This window comes from Taudactylus pleione, unplaced genomic scaffold (genome assembly GCF_031769625.1).
Source record: "Taudactylus pleione unplaced genomic scaffold, aTauple2 ptg000122l, whole genome shotgun sequence".
Taxonomy (NCBI): Eukaryota; Metazoa; Chordata; class Amphibia; order Anura; family Myobatrachidae; genus Taudactylus; species Taudactylus pleione.
The window spans coordinates 6,966,345-6,986,998 of record NW_028284524.1 but is presented as its reverse complement, the minus strand read 5'-3'; the positions used below and the strand labels follow the sequence as shown (position 1 = coordinate 6,986,998).

General features: G+C 47.4%; 1 protein-coding gene across 1 annotated transcript in view; it reads right to left on the bottom strand.

Moving 5' to 3' along the window:
• The window catches only part of DNAJB2 (DnaJ heat shock protein family (Hsp40) member B2), a 38,841-nt gene that overhangs the window by 12,736 nt on the left and 5,451 nt on the right, over positions 1-20,654 (bottom strand). Inside the window, exons 3-4 of the mRNA XM_088472321.1 lie at positions 16,323-16,409; positions 9,024-9,133 (exon numbers count right to left, since the gene is read on the bottom strand). Of these exons, the coding sequence (XP_088328447.1) occupies positions 9,024-9,133; positions 16,323-16,387 (175 nt within the window). The 5' untranslated portion in view covers positions 16,388-16,409. The remainder of the gene's footprint in view (positions 1-9,023; positions 9,134-16,322; positions 16,410-20,654) is intronic.

Below are 20,654 nucleotides of genomic sequence, written 5' to 3'. Positions count from 1 at the left end.
CGCCATAGAGAGGAATTAGCCCAAGTAGCGCCAGCGCTTGTTTTGCCCTCACCGCCTACTGTTGCAGGGGGCGGTTACCAGGGTCCTGATCCTCCTTGGGGCCGTACCATGGAGCGCTCGGCGATAGGGGTCGAGAAAGTATCGCCCTTTATGGAACGCTTCTTTGAGGAGTTTAAACTACGCACTATGCATAAGCGTCCTCCTCCATCCAGTGTCTTGTTGGAGTCAGATCCCAAAGGGGAGGAAGAAGAGGAGGAGAGGGAACTCCAAGAGGAGGTTCTGCCCGATGAGGAAGGTTCAGACTCTGTGTCAAGTCAGGGCGTAGAGGACCTTATTATGGCAGTATGACAGTCTTTGGACTGTCTGGACCTTGACACCTCAGCTAGGGCAGAAGGGCCATTAATCGGAGGCATAAGAGGGTCGTTTGTTTCCCAGTGTCTCAGGATCTTTCAGATCTGGTAGAGGAAGCCTGGAAGACCCCAGATAAAAAGTATGCTACTCCTCGTAATTTTGCAGCCCTTTATCCCTTTCCACAGGAGCAGGTCGCTAAGTGGGAGCTGCCTCCAAGAGTGGATGCAGCTGTGGCTCGTTTAGCAAAGCACACGGCTCTGCCGGTCCAAGGGGCAGCCTCCTTTAAGGATCCGCTGGACAAAAAATTGAAGGGATGCCTTAGGAGTATTTTTATGGGCGCTGCATGGGTCTTTCGAGCCATGGAGAAGTGGGCTGACAAATTAGTGGGAGGCCTTGCCGGTGACTCATCCAGAGAGGACTTACTGGTACTGGCAGAACAGATACGCGCGGCTGCAGACTATGTGTCTGAAGCCGCACAAGATGGAGTGCAGATTACCTCTAGAGTCTCAGCCACGGCAGTCACAGCATGCAGAGCACTCTGGCTTCGCGCCTGGGAGGCGGACACCGAATCTAAACGCACTTTAGAGTCTCTGCGTTTTTGTGGAGGCATCCTGTTCGGATCTGAGCCTGATACTATTATATCCCCGGCGACAGGTGCAAAGAGCACTTTTCTGACTGTGGTGCCCCAGAAGCTAAACGGCTCACTTTTCCAAGTCTTCCGTTCTTCCTTTCGAGGAGGGGGAACGATTAGAGGTCAGGGGGCTCGAGGACGCTCTTTTCCCAGTAGGGGTTCTGCCTCCCTCCCCCTGGCACATTCAGGCGCCCGGGTGCTAGGGCATCTGAGAAGCCGAGTACCTGACAGGATCTCAGCCCATCCGGTCTCAGGGAAGGTAGGGGGCCGTGTCCTTCTTTTCCGAGACAGGTGGGTAGCATCCGGAGTAGATGCCTGAGTAAGGGGCATTGTTTCCCGAGGTTATGTGATCGACCTAAGGGGGCAGCCGCCACAACGTTTCTTCACTACAGCATTACCCATGGAGCCGGTTCCCTCTGTTCAGAAGGGGTTATAGTTTCTGTTCTACAGTATCAACAGAAACAGGGGTTTTACTCCAACTTGTTCCTAGTTCAGAAACCCAAAGGCACTTATCGGCTGATTTTGAATCTATGAGCCTTGAATGCCAGCCTGTGGGTGGATCGGTTTTGCATGGAGTCGCTCCGATCAGTGATCCAGGGTATATCGGCAAACGGGTTTCTGGCGTCTATCGATATCAGAGATGCATATCTCCACATACCGATTTGGGTACTCTCTACTCAGGTTCGTGGTCGGAAGAGCTCATTACCAGTTCCAGGCTCTGCCGTTCGGTTTGGCTACAGCTACGCGGGTCTTCACAAAGATCATGGCAGCAATGGCAAGCTTACTGCATTCCGAGGGGATAACAGTGATTCTCTATTTGGACAATTTGCTAGTAAAGGCGGATTCCGCTGGCCAACTTCAGCTCCACTTGGATCACATGGTGCAGGTGTTACAGCATCATGGGTGCATACTGAATCGCGAGAAGAGTCACCTCAGGCCGTGCCAACGTCTGACGTTTTTGGGGATGATCTTCGATACAGCACTGGAAAGGGGTTTCTTGCCCGTGCCCAAAGCCCGGGCCCTTCAGGACTTAGTCAGTGCTGTCTGCCCATCGGCCATCCGTTTGGCTGGGCATGAGGTTACTAGGCACGATGGTCTCTACCTTCGAGACCATCCAGTACGGCCGCTTCCATTCACGGATTCTCCAGTGGGAGATTCTCCGGAATTGGATGGGCCGCTCAGATGACCTTTCTTCTCAGTTGCTGGTTCTGTCAGACGGCACTCATCAGTCACTTCGCTGGTGGCTGATTACCGATCACCTTCTCCAGGGTCGGTCCCTGGTGACTCCCAACTGGATTATTGTCTCCAGGGGACCTGGTCGTCATCAGAGATAGGTTTCCCAATAAATATGCTGGAGCTCTGGGTCATTTATCGGGTACTGGCCCTGATTCAGAGCCGGACGGCCTCCTGGCTGCTTTAATAGTTGTGGGTGACCACCCACAGCTATAGCGAGCGGCCATGATGATGGTCGCGATGGTCAAGACCATTGTGACCATCGGGCTTGCGACGAGACCCTTGTGGTAGGGTCTCGTGGCCGCAAGCCCAGAGAGCTTTCAGCTCTAACAGAGCCGGAAGCTCTCCACTGACATCACTTGAGAGGTCAGTGGGGCCGCCCCCAAATGACAGGTGTTCTCATGGGAATGCCTCCGTTTGGGCAGCCACCCCCCACGGCCAGCCCACCAAAGGGGGCGAGCTGTCACTCAACATCGACAGCCAGCCCCCTTTGGTGCGAGACCCGGAGCGACGGAGTGCCTGTCGCTATCTGGGTCTCGCGCATGCGCACGACGGAGCCGGCTCCGTCGTGCTCATGCGCACTGGCCCACCATTGACCCGGTTGGGAGCGCACAGCGCTTGCGACCGGGTCTGAATCAGGCCCACTGTGCGGGGCTCAGGCCCTCTTGGCGGGCCAACCAGTGAGGATCCAATCAGACAACGCCACGGCAGTGGCACATGTAAACCAACAGGGCAGAACCAAAGCGCACTTGCCATGGCAGAGGCAAGTCTCATTCTCTCTTGGGCAGAGACGTTCCTCCGGGCAATTTCAGCAGTCTTCATACTGGGGGTGGAGAATTGGAAGGCAGACTACCTCAGCAGGACTACGGAGGTTTTCCAGCAGCTGGTCCAGAGATGGGGGCTGCCGGAGGTGGACCTGATGCCGTCTCGCCACACCTTTAAGGTCCCTCGATTTAGTGCCAGGTACAGAGATTCTTTGGCATTTGCAGTGGATGCCATGACAGTTCTCTGGAACTTCTGTCTGGCGTTCATTTTTCCTCCAATTCCCATGTTACCAAGAGTACTCCGTCGAGTCAGGGAGCAGCAGATTTCAGTCATCCTAGTGGCTCCAAACTGACCGCGCCGGTCGTGGTTCTCCACAGTTCTCAGGCTAGCCGCAGGGCCGGGTTGGAGTCTGCCTCTGCGTCCAGATCTTCTGCTACAGGGGCCATTCTGTCACGAGGGCCTACCTCAGTTGGCTTTAATGGCCTTCAGTCATCAGGACTGTGCTCCGTGCACAGAAGCAGGTTTCCGCGCAGATCTACCACAGGGTTTGGAAAACCTATATTGTGTGGTGTGAACAGCGGGCAGTACATACTGCCCAGTTCCGCCTGCCAAGGTTTTTAGCATGTCTGCAGCTTCAATCTTTGGAATCCGTGGACCTTCGGTTCGTAAAATGGAAAGTGGTTTTCTGATGGCCATTGCCTCGGCTCAGTGGGTCTCTGAGTTGGGGGGCCTTGTCCTGCAAACCACCTTTTCTTGCTTTCCATGACGATAGGGCTGTGCTCAGGATGGTTCCTTCTTTTCAACCGAAAGTGGTTTCATCTTTCCACTTAAACCAGGAGATTGTTTTTCCTGTTTTCTCATCTTCAGAGTGCTCAAGGGACCAGGACGATCTATCACTGTTGGATGTTGTGCGGGCCCTACGCATTTCTTTAGACAGAACTTCGATCTTATGTAAGACGGACTCTCTATTGGTTCTCTACGATGCCCACAAATTGGGCTGGCCAGCCACAAAGCAGACCATTGCAAAATGGCTCAGCTCAGTGATTTCAAGGGCTTACTCAGAGGCGGGGTGCCCGCCACCAGCTAGGGTGTTGGTTCATTCCATTAGGGCCGTGGCGGCCTCCTGGGCGGCGCATCACGGGGCCTCGGCTGAACAGGTTTGTCGCACAGCTACCTGGTCCTCTGTCCACACGTTTGTGTGGTTCTAGAGGTTTACTGTTTTTGTCTCCGGGGTGCCCATTTTGGGCGTACAGTTCTCCGGTCGGACAATCTGAGCGTTCCCTCCCATAGGGGCGGCCTTTGAACATCCCAGCCCAGGCGAAAGAGAAAATAGGATTTTTGGGTACTTACCATTGAATCCTTTTCTCTGAGTCAGGCTGGGGGACACTGCGTTCCCTCCCTCACGTTCAGCGGTATTGAGTATGAGCTATGATTTTGGGTCGTAATGACCGTCAATTTCAGTTGACTATTGCTTCTCCGTACCAGGCATTTTTGAAGTTGTACTGAAGTCAGGGGTTGCAGAAGGGAGGAGTTATAGATTTCAGTGCCAAATCCATGCCTTCCCACCTACAACCCATGGTCCAGTGTCCCCCAGCCTGACTCAGAGAAAAGGATTCAATGGTAGGTACCCAAAAATCCAGGGGCGTGGCCAAGCCAGGCATGGAGTAGCAAGCAGGTCTGCAAGCTCTCCGACCCTAATAGCCGTTTTGGAAATCCTGAGGCTAGCCATTGAAGTCGGGTGGCTACTTCCCCTTTTTGGAGAGGTTGGTGTATGTACTGCAGGTGATTTCCTGCTGGTTCAGGGCATCAGCGGCTGGGATACGGCCTGCTGGCTTCTCATGCATCCTGTCCCTGACGTCTTGAGTGGAGGTCTTGCAGTGCTGCCTCTTGGATCCTGACTTTCTGTGGTCTCCTCTCTACGGCTTGCGGTGGTTACGGTGCTCTCCTGTCTGGCAGCTTCTACAGCTCCCGCTTCCTCTCGGTGAGGGTGCCTGCACGAAATTTCTCCTGTTCTCGCGGTTCTTCTGGACGCCATCTTGCTTCCTGGTGGGTGAACGCCATTAGTGCTCCTGACCTCCCCGGATCCTCTGGTGACTCGCTACTCCATTCCTTGGACTCAGGTACCTGGGTACTACTCCTGGGAGATATTATATCCTGACCTTGTGCAATTCAACCTGTGCTTGCCTGTCGGATTCCCTAATTTGCTTGTCACTGAACTTGGACCGTTTATTATACCCTTGATATACAATTGCCTGTCTCTGACTGATCTCTTCTGTATTCTTAGCACCACGGTGTCAGGAAAGTGCCTCTAGCACACTTGATTGTTATGCCCATAATACGCTGAACTCTGACCCTCCGAGATTACCTGGGCAAGTTACCTCATCCACAGTTGCTGTGACCATGGCTACTAATTTGGAGGTATCGCTGCAACAAATTTTGGAGGCTGTGGGAACATATGAAAAACGAGTTACTGCTATGCTGGACGGGGCGCAGGTGGAGGTGTCTTTATTATCACACGATTTGTGCCAGGTGGTGGAGCATTTTGGGGATGTGGAGACCAATATCTGTATTCTGGGAGAGACCCAATCCCTGATGCCGTTCCAGTTTGACAACTTAGTGACTCATAGGGCCGCAATGCAGAGTCAATTGCCTTATATCGGTGGCCGGTTACTTGGTAATATTGTGCATTTCATTGAGCTGCAAATAATGGAAGAGGACGTCACTCCCAAGGTCTTTTTTGAACACTGGTCAATCAATGCCTATGGAAGAAATGACTCCAGTGCACATTCTGTGATTACATATGTCCACAAGGTCCCTGTCTGCCCTCCTGGGGGTCCCTCCCAAAAGTATACTGCAAAATTGCCTCACTACCAGGTGAGAGATGCCCTTTTCCTAAGGACCCCATTGATAGACACAATCAGAACATTTTCGAATTTCCTGATTATACTTATGTAGTACGAAAGGGTCGTGTGCACTTCATTCCTATAAGGTGGCGTCTGGGAGAGTTGCAACTGCCTTATGCTGGGACCGATGATGGCTGATGGCGGGACTGCTTAATGTATCATCTAGCCAGGCTGCACTGTGACTGGACCACAGCGGACCTTGTCGTATACAGTTGAACACCTGATGGTTTTCGTCTTCTTCTGTTTATTATTTTTCTGATAATGTGTTAATGCCTTGCACATTAATAGTATTGCCCTTTTCCAAATTGTTTTTTTCTTTCTTTACTATGTAATATACCTTTACTATGTGTAATGTGGGTACTGATTTAAATGTGTTTGTGGGCCCAAAAACTGTGAAAAAGCATAGCAATGTGTCATTTGTATATATTTCTTTTTTTAGGGTTATCTTACATTCTGGACATCTATGCCATTATGTTATTCTATATCAGGGGTCAGGGAACTTTATTACCTTTGACCCCAAAATATATTTAGATACGCCGACGTTACCCCCTTGATTTGAAAGAAAGGAAATCATATAGTAGTGCCCCAATAGTTATGCCCCTGTAGTAGTGCCCCATATAATGCCACTGTAGTAGTACCCCCATATAATGCCCCTGTAGTAGTGCCCCCATATAATGCCCCTGTAGTAGTGCCCCCATAGTTATGCCTCTGTAGTAGTGCCCCCATATAATGCCCCTGTAGTAGTGCCACCATATAGTGCCCCTGTAGTAGTGCCGCTATATAATGCCCCTGTAGTGCCGCTTGTACAAAAAAAACCCACTTACCTTAAGCCCTGCTCCTACATCCGCCGCCATCCTGTCCGCCCGGCTGCTCCTCTGAACTATGGGAGAGACATCATGACGTCTCTCCCATAGTGCGCATGGAGAGAGCCGGAAGCTGGAGTTCAGAAGAGAACTCCAGCCTCTGGCTAACGCGGCGCTACAGGAGAGGAGCCGGGCGCCTGCTGGTAATAACATCTCAGCGGGCGTCCGGCTTAGAGCCTCCCTGCGACACAGCCGGGCATGCATATGAATCATTCTATATTATAGAATGATTCATATGCATGCCCGGCTGTCCGTCCATTATCCCCAGTAATTTCATTTTTACCCCATGTGGGGTAATTTACCCGTTCCCTGACCACTGTTCTATATGCTATGCCCTTGGGCTAGTTTGGCAACTTATTTTGTATGACCACTGCCTTGCCTTGTGGTGGCTGGGGAGCTTCTTGTTTATTGGCCGGTTTGTGATATCCTGTATTTCTATTGACTTGTTTTACAGGTAATTTCCCCCCCCCCCCCCACTGTGTGTGTGTATTTTTTACTTCTTTTTCTTTAATTTGTGTCTGAATATGTGTGTATATATGTGTTTTTTTTTCTTTTAGTTATATTTTGTTATTTACATGTCTGTGTGTATATGTTATAGTTGTTAGAGGGGGGTGAGAAGGGGGTGGGGGATGGATATGCCAAGGTAGAGGAGAGAAGATGGCTGTTTAGGGATTCTAAGGTATGCTACAGTTAAGTATAGGTATACAGGGTGGGCGGTGGATTTAGTTCGGTTGTTATGTATATTTTTTTTCTAAATTCGACTTTATTTTTTTTATTTATATATTTTTTTGTTTATGGCACAGCATTTATAGTGGGTGTGTATAGTTTTAGGTTGGTATACTGTATGTAGTGTACCCTGAGGTTGCAGGTTTGTTTTAAATATTGTTTCCCTTCTTGGGGTGGATTATTAGACTTTTCCCACATGTTTCTGAAGGTACTTTGGGGTATAATTTCTAGTTCTGATGTGACCCTCCTGTGTGCTACTAGTATTTTTGGATGTATCCTGGACGCAGGTTAAGTGGTGTGGGCTAGAATGGCGCCTTCGGGCCCTCGCCTTATTACTTCTAATTCTCTGCTTTGTAAGTGCCATGGGTCATGCATGCTTGCACACTTTTTCAAATATATTTTTACTATTATTGTTTTATATTTTATATTATTGGATTCAATTCTGGTATGTTATTATTTTTGGCAAGATGCATGTTGGTCTATGTATTAGCCATGAGATCTCCCAACATTGGGTAGCATGTCATTTCAATGAATGTTGACAACATCACTGTTTATTGCTATTCTAATATTTTTTTTTTTATATTATGTTATTTTATACTATTGTAAGTGCTGCACCTTATTAGGATTTTGTATGTATGTGTTGTGTGTAAAATTTTAAAAATGTAATAAATAACACTCAATTAATAAGTACCCAAAAATCCTATTTTTTTTTTTCTAAATAATTCGCTGAGACTTAATCAACAAAATAATTTTTGCTCACATACATAGGGGGAATTTTTCCCTCTAATGACTAGCTTAGAAAAAAAAATTCTTATTGACATGTGAATTTTCCCACATATGTACAGTTCATAAGTCTGCATACTCACTTATGCATTTTATATATTGTTTGTGTGTATGTTATGTGTTTTGTGACCCCCCCTTTTTTACCAGTATATGAATAAAAGTAAAATTTTAATATATTTTGAATCTTTCACCTTCTGATAAGCGTGCCCCCAGCAAAGAGTCTTCTTTTTCTTTACTCAGTCTTCAGAGACGTGTCACGTTCCTATCTGTAACACTGTTAGAACATTACTGATGGCTACTTATTGGATAAGCCAAATGTCAGGCTTACACATAATGGAGCTGATTCATAGTTGCATGTTCATCGATAGCCAGTGTGGCTGCATTACATGCATAGAAAAAAGTGTGTTTATTTACACAGACGCCTCCTGTGCCATTATCATATTATCGCACAGCCCCTGTGACAGTGTGCCCTGTGTCCATCTCTAAATCAGGCCCATAGAAAGTAAATTCAATCTGCATGTCCATGTATGTGTTACTGAAGTTAAGCCTGAAAAATCCCAGTGGATCCCTATGTAGTGCAGAGAACTAAGCAGCTTATTTGCCAGGTTCTTGCTATAATTCTTGCAGAAAAGATTTGCTGCAACAAATAGGATCTTCGGTGAATAAATGTGAATATACAGCGTAAGGAATCGAGTGACTGTAAAGCTACTGTGCATCTTGGTAAAAGTGTGCATTTAATATCAGAGGAAAACAAAGGAAATTTGTTACCGTCTGATAACACCTCATAAGCTTCCGCAATGTCTTTAAACTTCTTCTCTGCAAACTCCTTATTGTCTGGGTTCTTGTCTGGATGCCACTTGAGAGCCTGTTTCCGATACCTGTAGGGCCAGAAGCAGACACTATATAGTCCTCACAGGAGAAACTGATTTACAGTGATGATTCTCAAATGTAATAGTACTTGTAATTATACATGTCTGGTCTGAATAGATCTTCAGCACCTAACATCCATGGACAATTTTTAAATAGAATACTGGTTACTTTTGTATCAATAAACCTGTGGATACAATCTGAATAAGGTTAAATTTGACATTATCAGTGTACCTTTGGATTCTTTGTTTGTGTCTTATATATTGAACGAACATTGTTTTCATGGGTGTAATCTGTGCAATACTATATAATATGCAATTAATTGTTATATCACCGCCAATGGTTATGTTGGATGCATTTGCCAGGGACATAATTAGGGTAGTGCGATGGGTGTTTGTCACTTGCAGAAATATATACACAAATATATATACAATTGTGTGGATAGATAGATAGATAATATGAGATATGGTAAGAACTTACCCTTGTTATCTCTATTTCTACGAAGTCCATAGGGTTCCATAGGATACCTTGGGGTATAGGTGTGACGTCAGTCGCCGGGCACCATAGAGTTAATCTTTTCAGCCTCCCAGGATGCACTAGGGTCCCCCTCCTATACCCCGCCCCCGAGCCAAGGCACCTCAGTTAGTTATCAAGCCATAGGCCGGAGGAGGAGAAGGAAGAGAGAGAAAAAAGATCTGGACACATACAAGAATCACATTCTCACCAGAGGGAGACGGAAAACCGGTGACCAGAGCAAAGCCCATCTGCAGCACAGGTGCGACAGGGCGGGAGTCCTGTGGAACCCTATGGACTTCGTAGAAATAGAGATAACAAGGGTAAGTTCTTACCATATCTCATATTTTCTACTTCAGGGTCCATAGGGTATCCACAGGATACCTTGGGGATGTCCCAAAGCAGTATCCTTTAAGGGTGGGGACGCTCCTGTGCAGAAAGGAGAATCCGCCGCCCGAAGGAAGCATCCTGAGAGGCGAAGGTGTCAAACCTGTAATACCTCACGAAGGTATGGACAGAAGACCACGTAGCAGCCTTGCAGATCTGGACTGCAGAGGCACCACGTCGAGCTGCCCACGAAGGACCCACAGACCTAGTGGAATGAGCCTTCAGAGAAGGAGGAACCGGTAGGCCTTCATGAAGATAAGCTTCAGAAATAGCCATACGGATCCAGGCTGCCAAAGTTTGCTTTGAAGCAGGCCAACCCTTTTTACGGAAGCCATAGAGGACAAACAAAGCGTCCGACTTCCTAAACGAAGAAGTGCGGTCAACATAAGTCCTTAAGGCCCGCACAACATCCAAAGAGGCCTCACCCACGGAAAGACCCGGTGAGTTAAAGGCCGGAACTACGATTTCCTCGTTAACATGAAACTGGGAAACAACTTTGGGAAGAAACTCGGGCCGAGTGCGGAGCACTGCCCTGTTCCCATGAAAAACCAAGAAAGGGGGTCTACAAGAAAGAGCCCCTAAATCAGAAACACGTCTGGCCGAAGCAATAGCCAGAAGGAAAACAGTCTTAGCTGTTAGCCATTTAAGATCCACTGAGCCCAGTGGTTCAAACGGCGGTCCTTGGAGAGCCCTCAGGACCACAGCCAAATCCCAAGGCGCCACAGGTGGAACAAAGGGCGGCTGAATGCGGAGAACACCTTGCATAAAGGTGCGCACATCCGGGATTGTAGCAATCCTACGGTGAAACCAGACAGATAGGGCCGAAACCTGTACCTTCAAAGAAGCAAGGCGAAGCCCATGACCTAGTCCCGCTTGCAGGAAGGCGAGAATCCGAGACAGACGAAATTCCCGCGGTGCATAACCTCTCGGTCGACACCACTGGAAGAACGTATGCCACACGCGATGGTATATCCTCGCGGAAGACGGTTTCCGAGCTCGCAACATGGTACGCACCACAGAGCTGGAAAACCCCCGGGACCTCAGCATGGCCGTCTCAACAGCCACGCCGTCAAAGACAGCCGAGTCAGGTCCGGGTGAAGGCAAGGACCCTGAGACAGAAGGTCCAGTCGTGGCGGCAACCGCAGAGGACTGTCCACGGACAGACCCTGAAGGTCTGAGAACCAGTGCCGTCTGGGCCACGCGGGAGCTATCAACAGGAGCGTCCCTCCTTCCTGTTTGAATTTCTGGATTACCCATGGGAGAAGGGAGACCGGAGGGAACAGGTATTCGAACCGGAATGTCCACCGGACGGACAGAGCATCCACCAGAGACGCCCCTTTGTCTCTTGTGCGAGACCCATACACCGGCAACTTGTTGTTGTGCCGGGACGCCATGAGGTCGATCTCTGGAAGACCCCACCTGTCCACCAGCAGTTGAAAAACGTCCGGGTGCAGGGACCATTCCCCCGGATGAACGTTCTGGCGACTTAGAAAGTCCGCCTCCCAATTTAGCACTCCCGGGATGAAGACCGCTGATATGGCTGGAAGATTGCGCTCCGCCCAAACCAGGATCCGAGAGACCTCTACGGGAGCCGCCCGACTGCGAGTTCCTCCTTGCCTGTTTATGTAGGCCACGGTGTTAGCGTTGTCCGACTGGACCTGCACCGGGTGACCCTGGAGAAACCGATGCGCCTGCTGGAGAGCATTGAAGACCGCACGGAGTTCCAAGATATTTATTGGAAGCTCCGCTTCTGTCGGCATCCACCTGCCCTGGAACAAGTGTGGACCCGAAACTGCTCCCCAGCCCCGAAGAGTGGCGTCCGTTGTCAACAGGACCCAATTTGGAACCCAGAACGGACGTCCCTTGTTGAGGTGGGTCGTCTGTAACCACCAAGCAAGGGACAGGCGAACCTCCGGGGTGATCACAATCGTCTGGGACTTCAGAGACTGAGGCAGCCCGTTCCACTTGGACAGGATCAGGTGCTGCAGAGGTCTGGAGTGAAACTGGGCATATTCCACCATGTCGAACACCGACACCATGGAGCCCAGTAACCTCATCGCCGAGTGTAGGGACACCCGGCGGCTGTGCAGACAACTGCGCACCCTTGACTGTAAAGCAGAGATCTTGTCCTCCGTCACGAAGATCCTTTGCTGTCCAGAGTCCAATAAGGCTCCAAGATGCAGAATCCTCCGAGACGGGATTAGAGTAGACTTCTGCCAGTTGATTAGCCAGCCGTGCCGTTGCAGCAGTGCTATGGTCAGGTCCAAGTGGCGTAACAGGAGCTCTGGAGATCCTGCCACCAATAACAGGTCGTCCAAGTACGGCAACATGCGGACTCCCTGCAGCCGCAGAGAAGCCGCCATGACCGCCATCACCTTGGTGAAAACACGTGGTGCTGTTGCCAGGCCAAAAGGTAACGCCCGAAACTGGAAGTGGTCGCTGCGGATTGCAAACCTGAGGAACTGTTGATGGCGCAAAAGAATAGGGACATGCAGGTAAGCGTCCTGTATGTCCAATGACACCATGTAGTCCCCAGGTTCCAGCGCCAGAATGATGGACCGTAGGGTCTCCATCCGAAACTTCGGAACCCGCAAAGACTTGTTGAGTGCTTTGAGGTTGAGAATCGGACGATACGACCCATTGGGTTTCTGTACCAAAAAAAGATTTGAATAGAAACCCTGGCCCCTCTGGGAGAATGGAACAGGCACTATAACTCCAGCCTGGAGCATAGTGTGCAATACCTTCCGCAGCTCCGTAGCCTTGTTCCGGTCTGATGGTAGACCCGTGGTGAAGAATCGAGCCGGGGGTCTGTGCCGGAAGGAAGGGCGTACCCGTGGGAGACCACCTTGAGAACCCAAGTGTCTGTCGTAGTGGCCGACCAACACTGGGTGAACTGCAGCAGGCGGCCTCCCACCCTGGGATCCCCCAAAGGGAGGCCCAGACCGTCAGGCCGCAGGTTTGTCATCTGGCTCGGGGGCCGGACGTCTGGTACTCCATGCCTGCTTCCGGGGCTTGGCCGATTTCTTAGGGCCAGCCTGTCGAGGAAACGACTGTGGTTTGGGCCTGCCCTGGGCCCTAGATGACCGAAAGGACGATGGTCCAGAACCAGAAGGAGCAGCGGCCGACGGGAGACAAGCCGATTTGGCTGCCGCCAGCGTGGCCACAATCTTATCCAGATCCGGACCGAAGAGAACTTCTCCGGTAAACGGCAACGCCTCCAGACCCTTTTTGGAATCTGCGTCCGCCTTCCAGGATCGCAGCCACAAGGTGCGACGAGCAGCCACCACTGCTGAAGAAATTCTAGACACCAGAGTACTAATGTCTAAGGCCGCCTCGTTGATATAAGTGGCTGAATCACGGAGATTATCAATCAACTCCGCCTGTTCGGCTGGACAGTCGGAATCAAAAGAAGCCTCTAATGAATCCGCCCAGCGCTCCATCTCTCTGGCAACCCAGCAAATGGCCATAGCCGGCCGTGCTGCCCCCCTGCAAGGGAATAAGCGGACTTCAGGCAGATCTCCACCTTGCGGTCCGTAGCATCCTTAAGGGAGGACATGGATGGCATCGGCAATGTGGCACTACAGACAAGACGGGTCACGTGAGAATCCACCTGTGGAGGGGATTCCCACTTTGCAAAATAATTATCCGCGAGCGGATAAGCCACCGAAAGGCGTCTCTGCGGCTGGTATCTTTTGCCAGGCTGTTTCCACGCCTCCTCTAAATGATCCACTAACTGACCCGAAAGAGGAAAGACTGTGGCATCGCCCTTCACATCTTTGAAAAAGGCATACTTAGATTTAGCCACTGGGGGAACTTCGTCCTCAATCACCAAGGCTGTGCGGACTGCCCGAATAAGTCCAGGAATATATACTTTGGACGTAGCATCAGCGTCCTTAGTGTGGAGAGGTTCCTGATCGTAAGGATCCAGAATCTCCCCATCATCAGACGTCCCCTCGTCATCCTCATAAGGAGCCGACAGAGACGCCACCGGCCGTTTATGCGGCCACATCACAGACTCCCCTTGCAACACATCCGACAAGTGCTGTACAGAACTCGTCAGGGAGTTAACCCACGCTGGCTCCTGAGAAACCGGGAGCGGGGAAATAGGGAGACTGTGGGGTACCACCAATTGTCGTGGGAAACCCTGCATGGGTGACGACACCACTGACTGCTGGGACAAACCCATCGGTGTAAACGCGGGCTGCGGAGCTAACTGGCCCACTAAGGCTGTAAGCGCCTGAGCGAAACAAGCCCAGGGCGGCTCCTGTACCGGTGCTGTAACAGTAAGCGGCCGCGCCAGGGACAAACACTGCCGGCAAAGGCCCTCCGCGCTACCCTCCCCCTCCGCTAACGGTACTTTACACGTAGTACACTGTAGCCGGAGAGGAAAATCACTTTCAGACATGATGGCACCAGGTATGTGACCCCTTTCACCAATTATATAGTAAATAGGCGAGAGACCACCCTGCAGCACCGCACCGCAAGAGCTTAGCAGAAAGAACAGGGACAGAATAAAGCTGACAGTTTTAGAAGAAAAGTTACAGGCAGCAGCGCTACCACAGTCACATACAATGCAAAGAAAATCAATTCCTGCACTAACAGCGCTGATCACTCAACTACGCAGACACAGGGCCTGGTAGGACACAGCGCTGCATACACAGACCTGACCACAGCGGAGGAGAGGTATGCAGGGGGACCCAGACCACGATGCTTCCTTCCAGGCTTCCAGCAGCGTTCACCATGCGTTCGGAAGAAGATGGTCGCCGAGGAGCAGAGAGGAGGCTGGCCTGGGGGAGGAGCGCTGCCACAGGGCCAGTCGGCAGCATGCAGAGAGGGCTGTGTGCAGCGGGGGAGGCGCCGGCTGTGAGACAGGGAAGGCGCGCTCCCCTGGCATGCATTTAACCCCTGGGACGCCGCAGCGCTACCGCTCTGCTGCGGTCCGCTGTCCCAGGGGGTAGTGGAAGCGCAGGTTGGTCGCCTGGCTCCACGCTGCAGCCAGTCCCCAGGGAGCCCCCTGCCTGGGGACTTAGGACCATGTGACTAGCTGTGACCCCAGATGCTCACCAGCATCCCCGGATCGGTACCAGCGTTCTGGTACCGGCGGGGGTGTAGGGAAGACAGCATGGACGTCAGGACTGACTGTCCATGCTGTACATCCAGATGTGCAGCCACAGCTGCAAAGAAGAAAGCTTCAGGGGCTCTTCTAGCCCTCACTCCGACAGGTGCACCCGACTCCGGCCGGGCACCAAACTAAACTGAGGTGCCTTGGCTCGGGGGCGGGGTATAGGAGGGGGACCCTAGTGCATCCTGGGAGGCTGAAAAGCTTAACTCTATGGTGCCCGGCGACTGACGTCACACCTATACCCCAAGGTATCCTGTGGATACCCTATGGACCCTGAAGTAGAAAGATAGATATACACACACAAACTGGTAAAAGGACCTGCTCAGCCCCACCAGTTCCCAATAGCTGTTTAGTTGCTTGTGGTGGTTTTTTGTGCCATCATAGTTATCATTTTGCTTTATATCCAGAACAATACAAGCCAGGATTTACTATAAGGAGAACAGTCATCTTTAGTTTAAACCATATGAGATAATGATAAAAGTGTTATTTTAAGTGAGGTGTAGACAAGAGGTGTCCAAATGCCCACTGACTGGGCCATAGTTTGGAAATCAGAGTGGCCTGTCTGCCAATAGGTGAGCATCTGGCAGGGGATGCTACCATGGCCCACATGGGTGACAGACAGACAGACAGCCTGTCATTTTACAGCTACTGTACTTACAGGACTAAAAACCTTTCAGCCCGAGACAGAGATCAGTGTGGCGCCAGGTATCTGTCCCCACAGCCCACACCTCACTCTCCTATCCTATCCATACTGCCAACTCTCCTGTCCCTAATGCCCACTGTACTATCCAACTAGGAGTTATCTGATCGTTATTTTCAACTGAGGGTATAATGTGAACTGGGGTCAACACAATGTGGCAATCTAAAACCATAAAAAATATGTTTACTTCATGATATGTTAGGAGTTTTAGTGTTTCTTAGAATAAGATTTACTTAGCAAAGAACCCTTACCTAATTGCTGGGAAAGTAACTGTAAGGAAAACAATTGTGGCGCTTTATTCAGCTTCTTCATATAGCCATCAAGAAAAAAGTTTGGACGTTCCAGGTGTAGATGGTCAGGGATCCTAGCTACTTATAGATGTTTATGGGATCTGCTCTTTGTATTGTTCTAGATGCCAATTAAGGGGCAGCTTATTCCGTGTATAATATATCCTTCCAATAAATGGAGGTTTACTTACGCTCGTTTGATGTCATCCTGTGTAGCATTACGAGAAACTCCGAGTATATCGTAGTAGTCCCCCATGGTTTTGTGTGCTGGAAATTCTCTGGGAAAGAGAATAATGATTATTTTATCACATTACTTTGTGACCAGTCTGGCACCAGGGTGCAGCATATATAACTGTCCAGTGCTGACACATGTACAGGAATAGAAGATTACAGCAGCATCCAAACCAATGCCTCCCGGATTCCCCTATTGCTCCTAGTACCCACCCTGTACCCATATTATTTTGAGAAACAGAAACTGAACAACACGAAGAAATAATTTACTTATAACTCATTGATATTTTTGGGTATTAGTCACAGGCAAGAATGTTCTCCTTATTAGACAATTTACTATAATAATCCTTATACATAGGCCATAACTATCAATAATCAGTTTACTAACAACAAAAATATTAAAACAATAAAATTAAAGCCATGTGCAATTGTATAATATACAAAAGGGCAAAAGATAAATAGTTGAGGTCATGGTGCACTAGTGGGAGCTCCTCTGATGAAACCACTGTTGCAATTATCAGATAAACGCACAAGGATATTCTTGATCAAGCTCCAGTCACCTTTGTGTAGTTCTTCTTTACTTTGAAGGTCAGCAGTTAGTCCCTATTAGGAGCTCCCAGTAATGCTTTGATCTACATGCTATACTTAACTGTGATTACCTCCCATTTAGTGAAATCTATAATGCACCTACTGTAGAGGTGCATTGAAAGAGATTGTATGTATGTATGTGTATATATATTCCTGCACCTTTATAGTCTCACTCGCCGCTTGTCTCCTCTTCCTGTACCTTTATAGTCTCTCTCGCCGCCTGTGTCTCCTCTTCCTGTACCTTTATAGTCTCACTCGCCGCTTGGGTCTCCTCTTCCTGTTACCTTTACAGTCTCACTCGCCACCTGTGTCTCCTCTTCCTGTACCTTTATAGTCTCACTCGCCACCTGTGTCTCCTCTTCCTGTACCTTTATAGTCTCACTCGCCACCTGTGTCTCCTCTTCCTGCACCTTTATAGTCTCACTCGCCACCTGTGTCTCCTCTTCCTGCACCTTTATAGTCTCACTCGCCACCTGTGTCTCCTCTTCCTGTACCTTTGTAGTCTCACTCGCCACCTGTGTCTCCTCTTCCTGTACCTTTATAGTCTCACTCGCCACCTGTGTCTCCTCTTCCTGCACCTTTATAGTCTCACTCGCCACCTGTCTCTTCTTCCTGTACCTTTATACTATTCTCACTCACTATTTTTGTTTCAACTTACCTTACCTTTGTGCCTTTCTCAGCCTGCATCCCTCCTCTTCCTGTACCCTGATACAATTCTCACCCACCACCTAGGTTATAAACTTCTGGTACCTTTATACCAGTCTCCTTCACTACCTGTATCTCCTCGTCCTGTACCTTTATACCATGCTCACACCAAACTGCCTGAGCCCACTGTACAGGTATTCATACATGAAACTGGAAGCTGCGAGTAATCCTAGAACATGCAAATCTGATGTAGTTAAACACAACTGCAAATTGAGAACATAAAAAATACAATAAGACCAAAGATTATATATACAGCTTAGCTGAAAAACAGGAAGAATATGCAGCTGTCAGTATAAATGTACCCATCGGTCATACACTCATTGGAATTATTCTGTGCTGAAGCATCATTTATAAATATACAGCATATAACTTCATAAGGAGCTTATTACATGACTGAGGTATTGAGGCATGAGGCACAAAACAAGTTTCACCTAGGTTTCGGACACGTGGCTTTCAACTACATTTTTCTATCAATCAACTATGCTATTGTACCTGTCCTTTATTGTTTTTTATTTTACGAGAGACAATAGAGGGTTAAAAGCACAGAGCACAACTCAATAGGAGACAGTAACAAGACAAACTTCCGTCTCAAAAGAGATTCAGAACGCTGTTGGCACGCACAGGACGCTTGCGTGACAGTTTTCTTCCATCTGCGGTGCGCATGTTGAATATTGTGAAATGTATCTTCTTAGTGAGCATTTAATGGTGATATTTTTATTTTATTTATTTTCTGTTGTATTTTTACCATGGACTGCTGCTTCATTGTTCTTTTTCTGTGTGTCTTGTACAAATGTAATTTCGTCTGTCAAACTCGTTTGCAGATGTCAAAAAATTCGTATTGTATTGTATTACTGTATTGTAATGTTTACTGAAGGTGGAAGAGGCAACTGGACACCAGACAGAAATTTAATAGGACCCAATAAAAAGTTCTAATAGGACCCATAAAGGTAGTGAAATTGGAACAGACGCAGCAAGATAGGCAAGATAAGGGAAGGAAAGGCAAGGAAAGGGAAGGAAGGGGGTCATGTATTACATGCAGTAGAATCACATATACAGCATTGGGCAGTTATATGTTTTAACCTTCAACTACACTTATTTATTATAATTCTGTGCACAAACAGAAGATACTAATTACAATTAGTTTATTTATTATAATAATATATCTTTTTGATTGCATAATACAAGTATATTAAATATGATCCTAATAATAAAATAAATGAATTAACTATGGTAATAAAAGCGATCCACAAAAGATAGACACAACTTCATGATTGTCTGCATTTCCCACCTGGTTCACAAATACTGCATTTAGATAAAAGTATTTCTACAGCAGACAAAAATATGGATCCCCATACTGTTGAGGGCGGGTTCTCCTGCAAAACTATTGTGTACTAAAGTATTAGTGGCCTATTTATCTTTGTGATTTGTTCCAAAAATCACACTAAAACAAGATTATGGGAACTTTGTATCAACTGTATGCATGAAAGTAGTAACACAGGAGATATCTCATGTACTGTATCTCCAGCATTAATGAAGGATCAGAAGAACACATCAGGTTGGGTACATAACAGACAGTCAGAACATAGACAGTCAAACATCCAAACCAAAACATTAACATGGCCAAAACATTGACAATCAAAAGGTCGAGGTGGTTGATATGTCCTTATGTCAAATATATTGACAGTCAAAATATTGACAGGAACATAACTTAGACAGGGTCAAAAGTTAGACATTTATATAATTATATATATAATACATAAATATAAAATATTTAGACAGTTAAAAATATTGACATGGACAAAAGGCAGACAGTCAAAATGTCGACATTTCAAAATTCATAATATACACATTACAAAACTTAGGTTAAAATTTTACCATCCAGAATATAGACAGGTCATAATGTCAACAGATATTTTGGCATGTCGGCAGTCCCACCACTAAACATTGATAGCCCATCATCGATAAACATTTACGATCAAAATTGTTACGTTGTTAAAATAAGACTATTGATGGTCGATTATTGTAGGACTTTTCTTTGTGTTTAGCTTTGTGTTTCATAACATCGATTATCGACAATGATAGACTTTAAAAAAGTAGTGATAGATGAAAATCAATCGTCAATAGAAAACGTTACTGTATTTTTTTATTTTTCTAAATGTACATTTTTCCGTGATCTAACTTCTATAGACGGTAAAGAGTATACTATGCTATTAAATAGGTTGAAAAAAAATAAATAAATTGACACGCCAAAATTTTCTGTCTATATTTTGGATGTCACATATCTGTCTATATTTTAGATGTCAACATTTTAACCTGTCTAAGTTTTTTGTAATGTCTATATAATGGTAGTCAACATTTTGGCATGTTGACATTCTAACCATGTCGACCTTTGACTACATCCCAACACAGCAGTTCTCTTAGGCCTCTATTGGAATAGTGATGTGATAAAATTTACCAAGCATTGAAAAGTTTAGCATACCAGAGCTACTGCCCCAGCTAAAGGTTCTCGTTAAATTGCCTTGAAAATATATCTATTCTAGCTGCTTATAGCAGCAGCAACAGATAAAACTTACAGGAGAAAAACTGACTTGGTTCTTAAATAGACTCTTTAAACACTTTACAAAATAATATTAGAATGATACATTTTCCAACAGTTATATTTACAAAAAAAACAAACACATAACTTGTACACAACAATTATTATTAACATTGTAATAAACAAAATCATGCATTCTCAACTTTATATCGGGCAGCACGGTTGGTGTAATGGTAAGCATTACTGCCTCACAGCATCAAACTGTGTGGAGTTTGTATATTCTCCCACAATCCAAAAATATACTGGTAGGTTAATTGGCTCTTGACAAAAAATAACTCTAGTGTGTATGTGTATAAATATAGATTGTAAACTCCACTGGGGCAGGGATTAATCTGAATGGCCAAATGTAAATGCGCTTGAGAATGTATATGAACTATATAAATAACTCTTAACAGATAATATT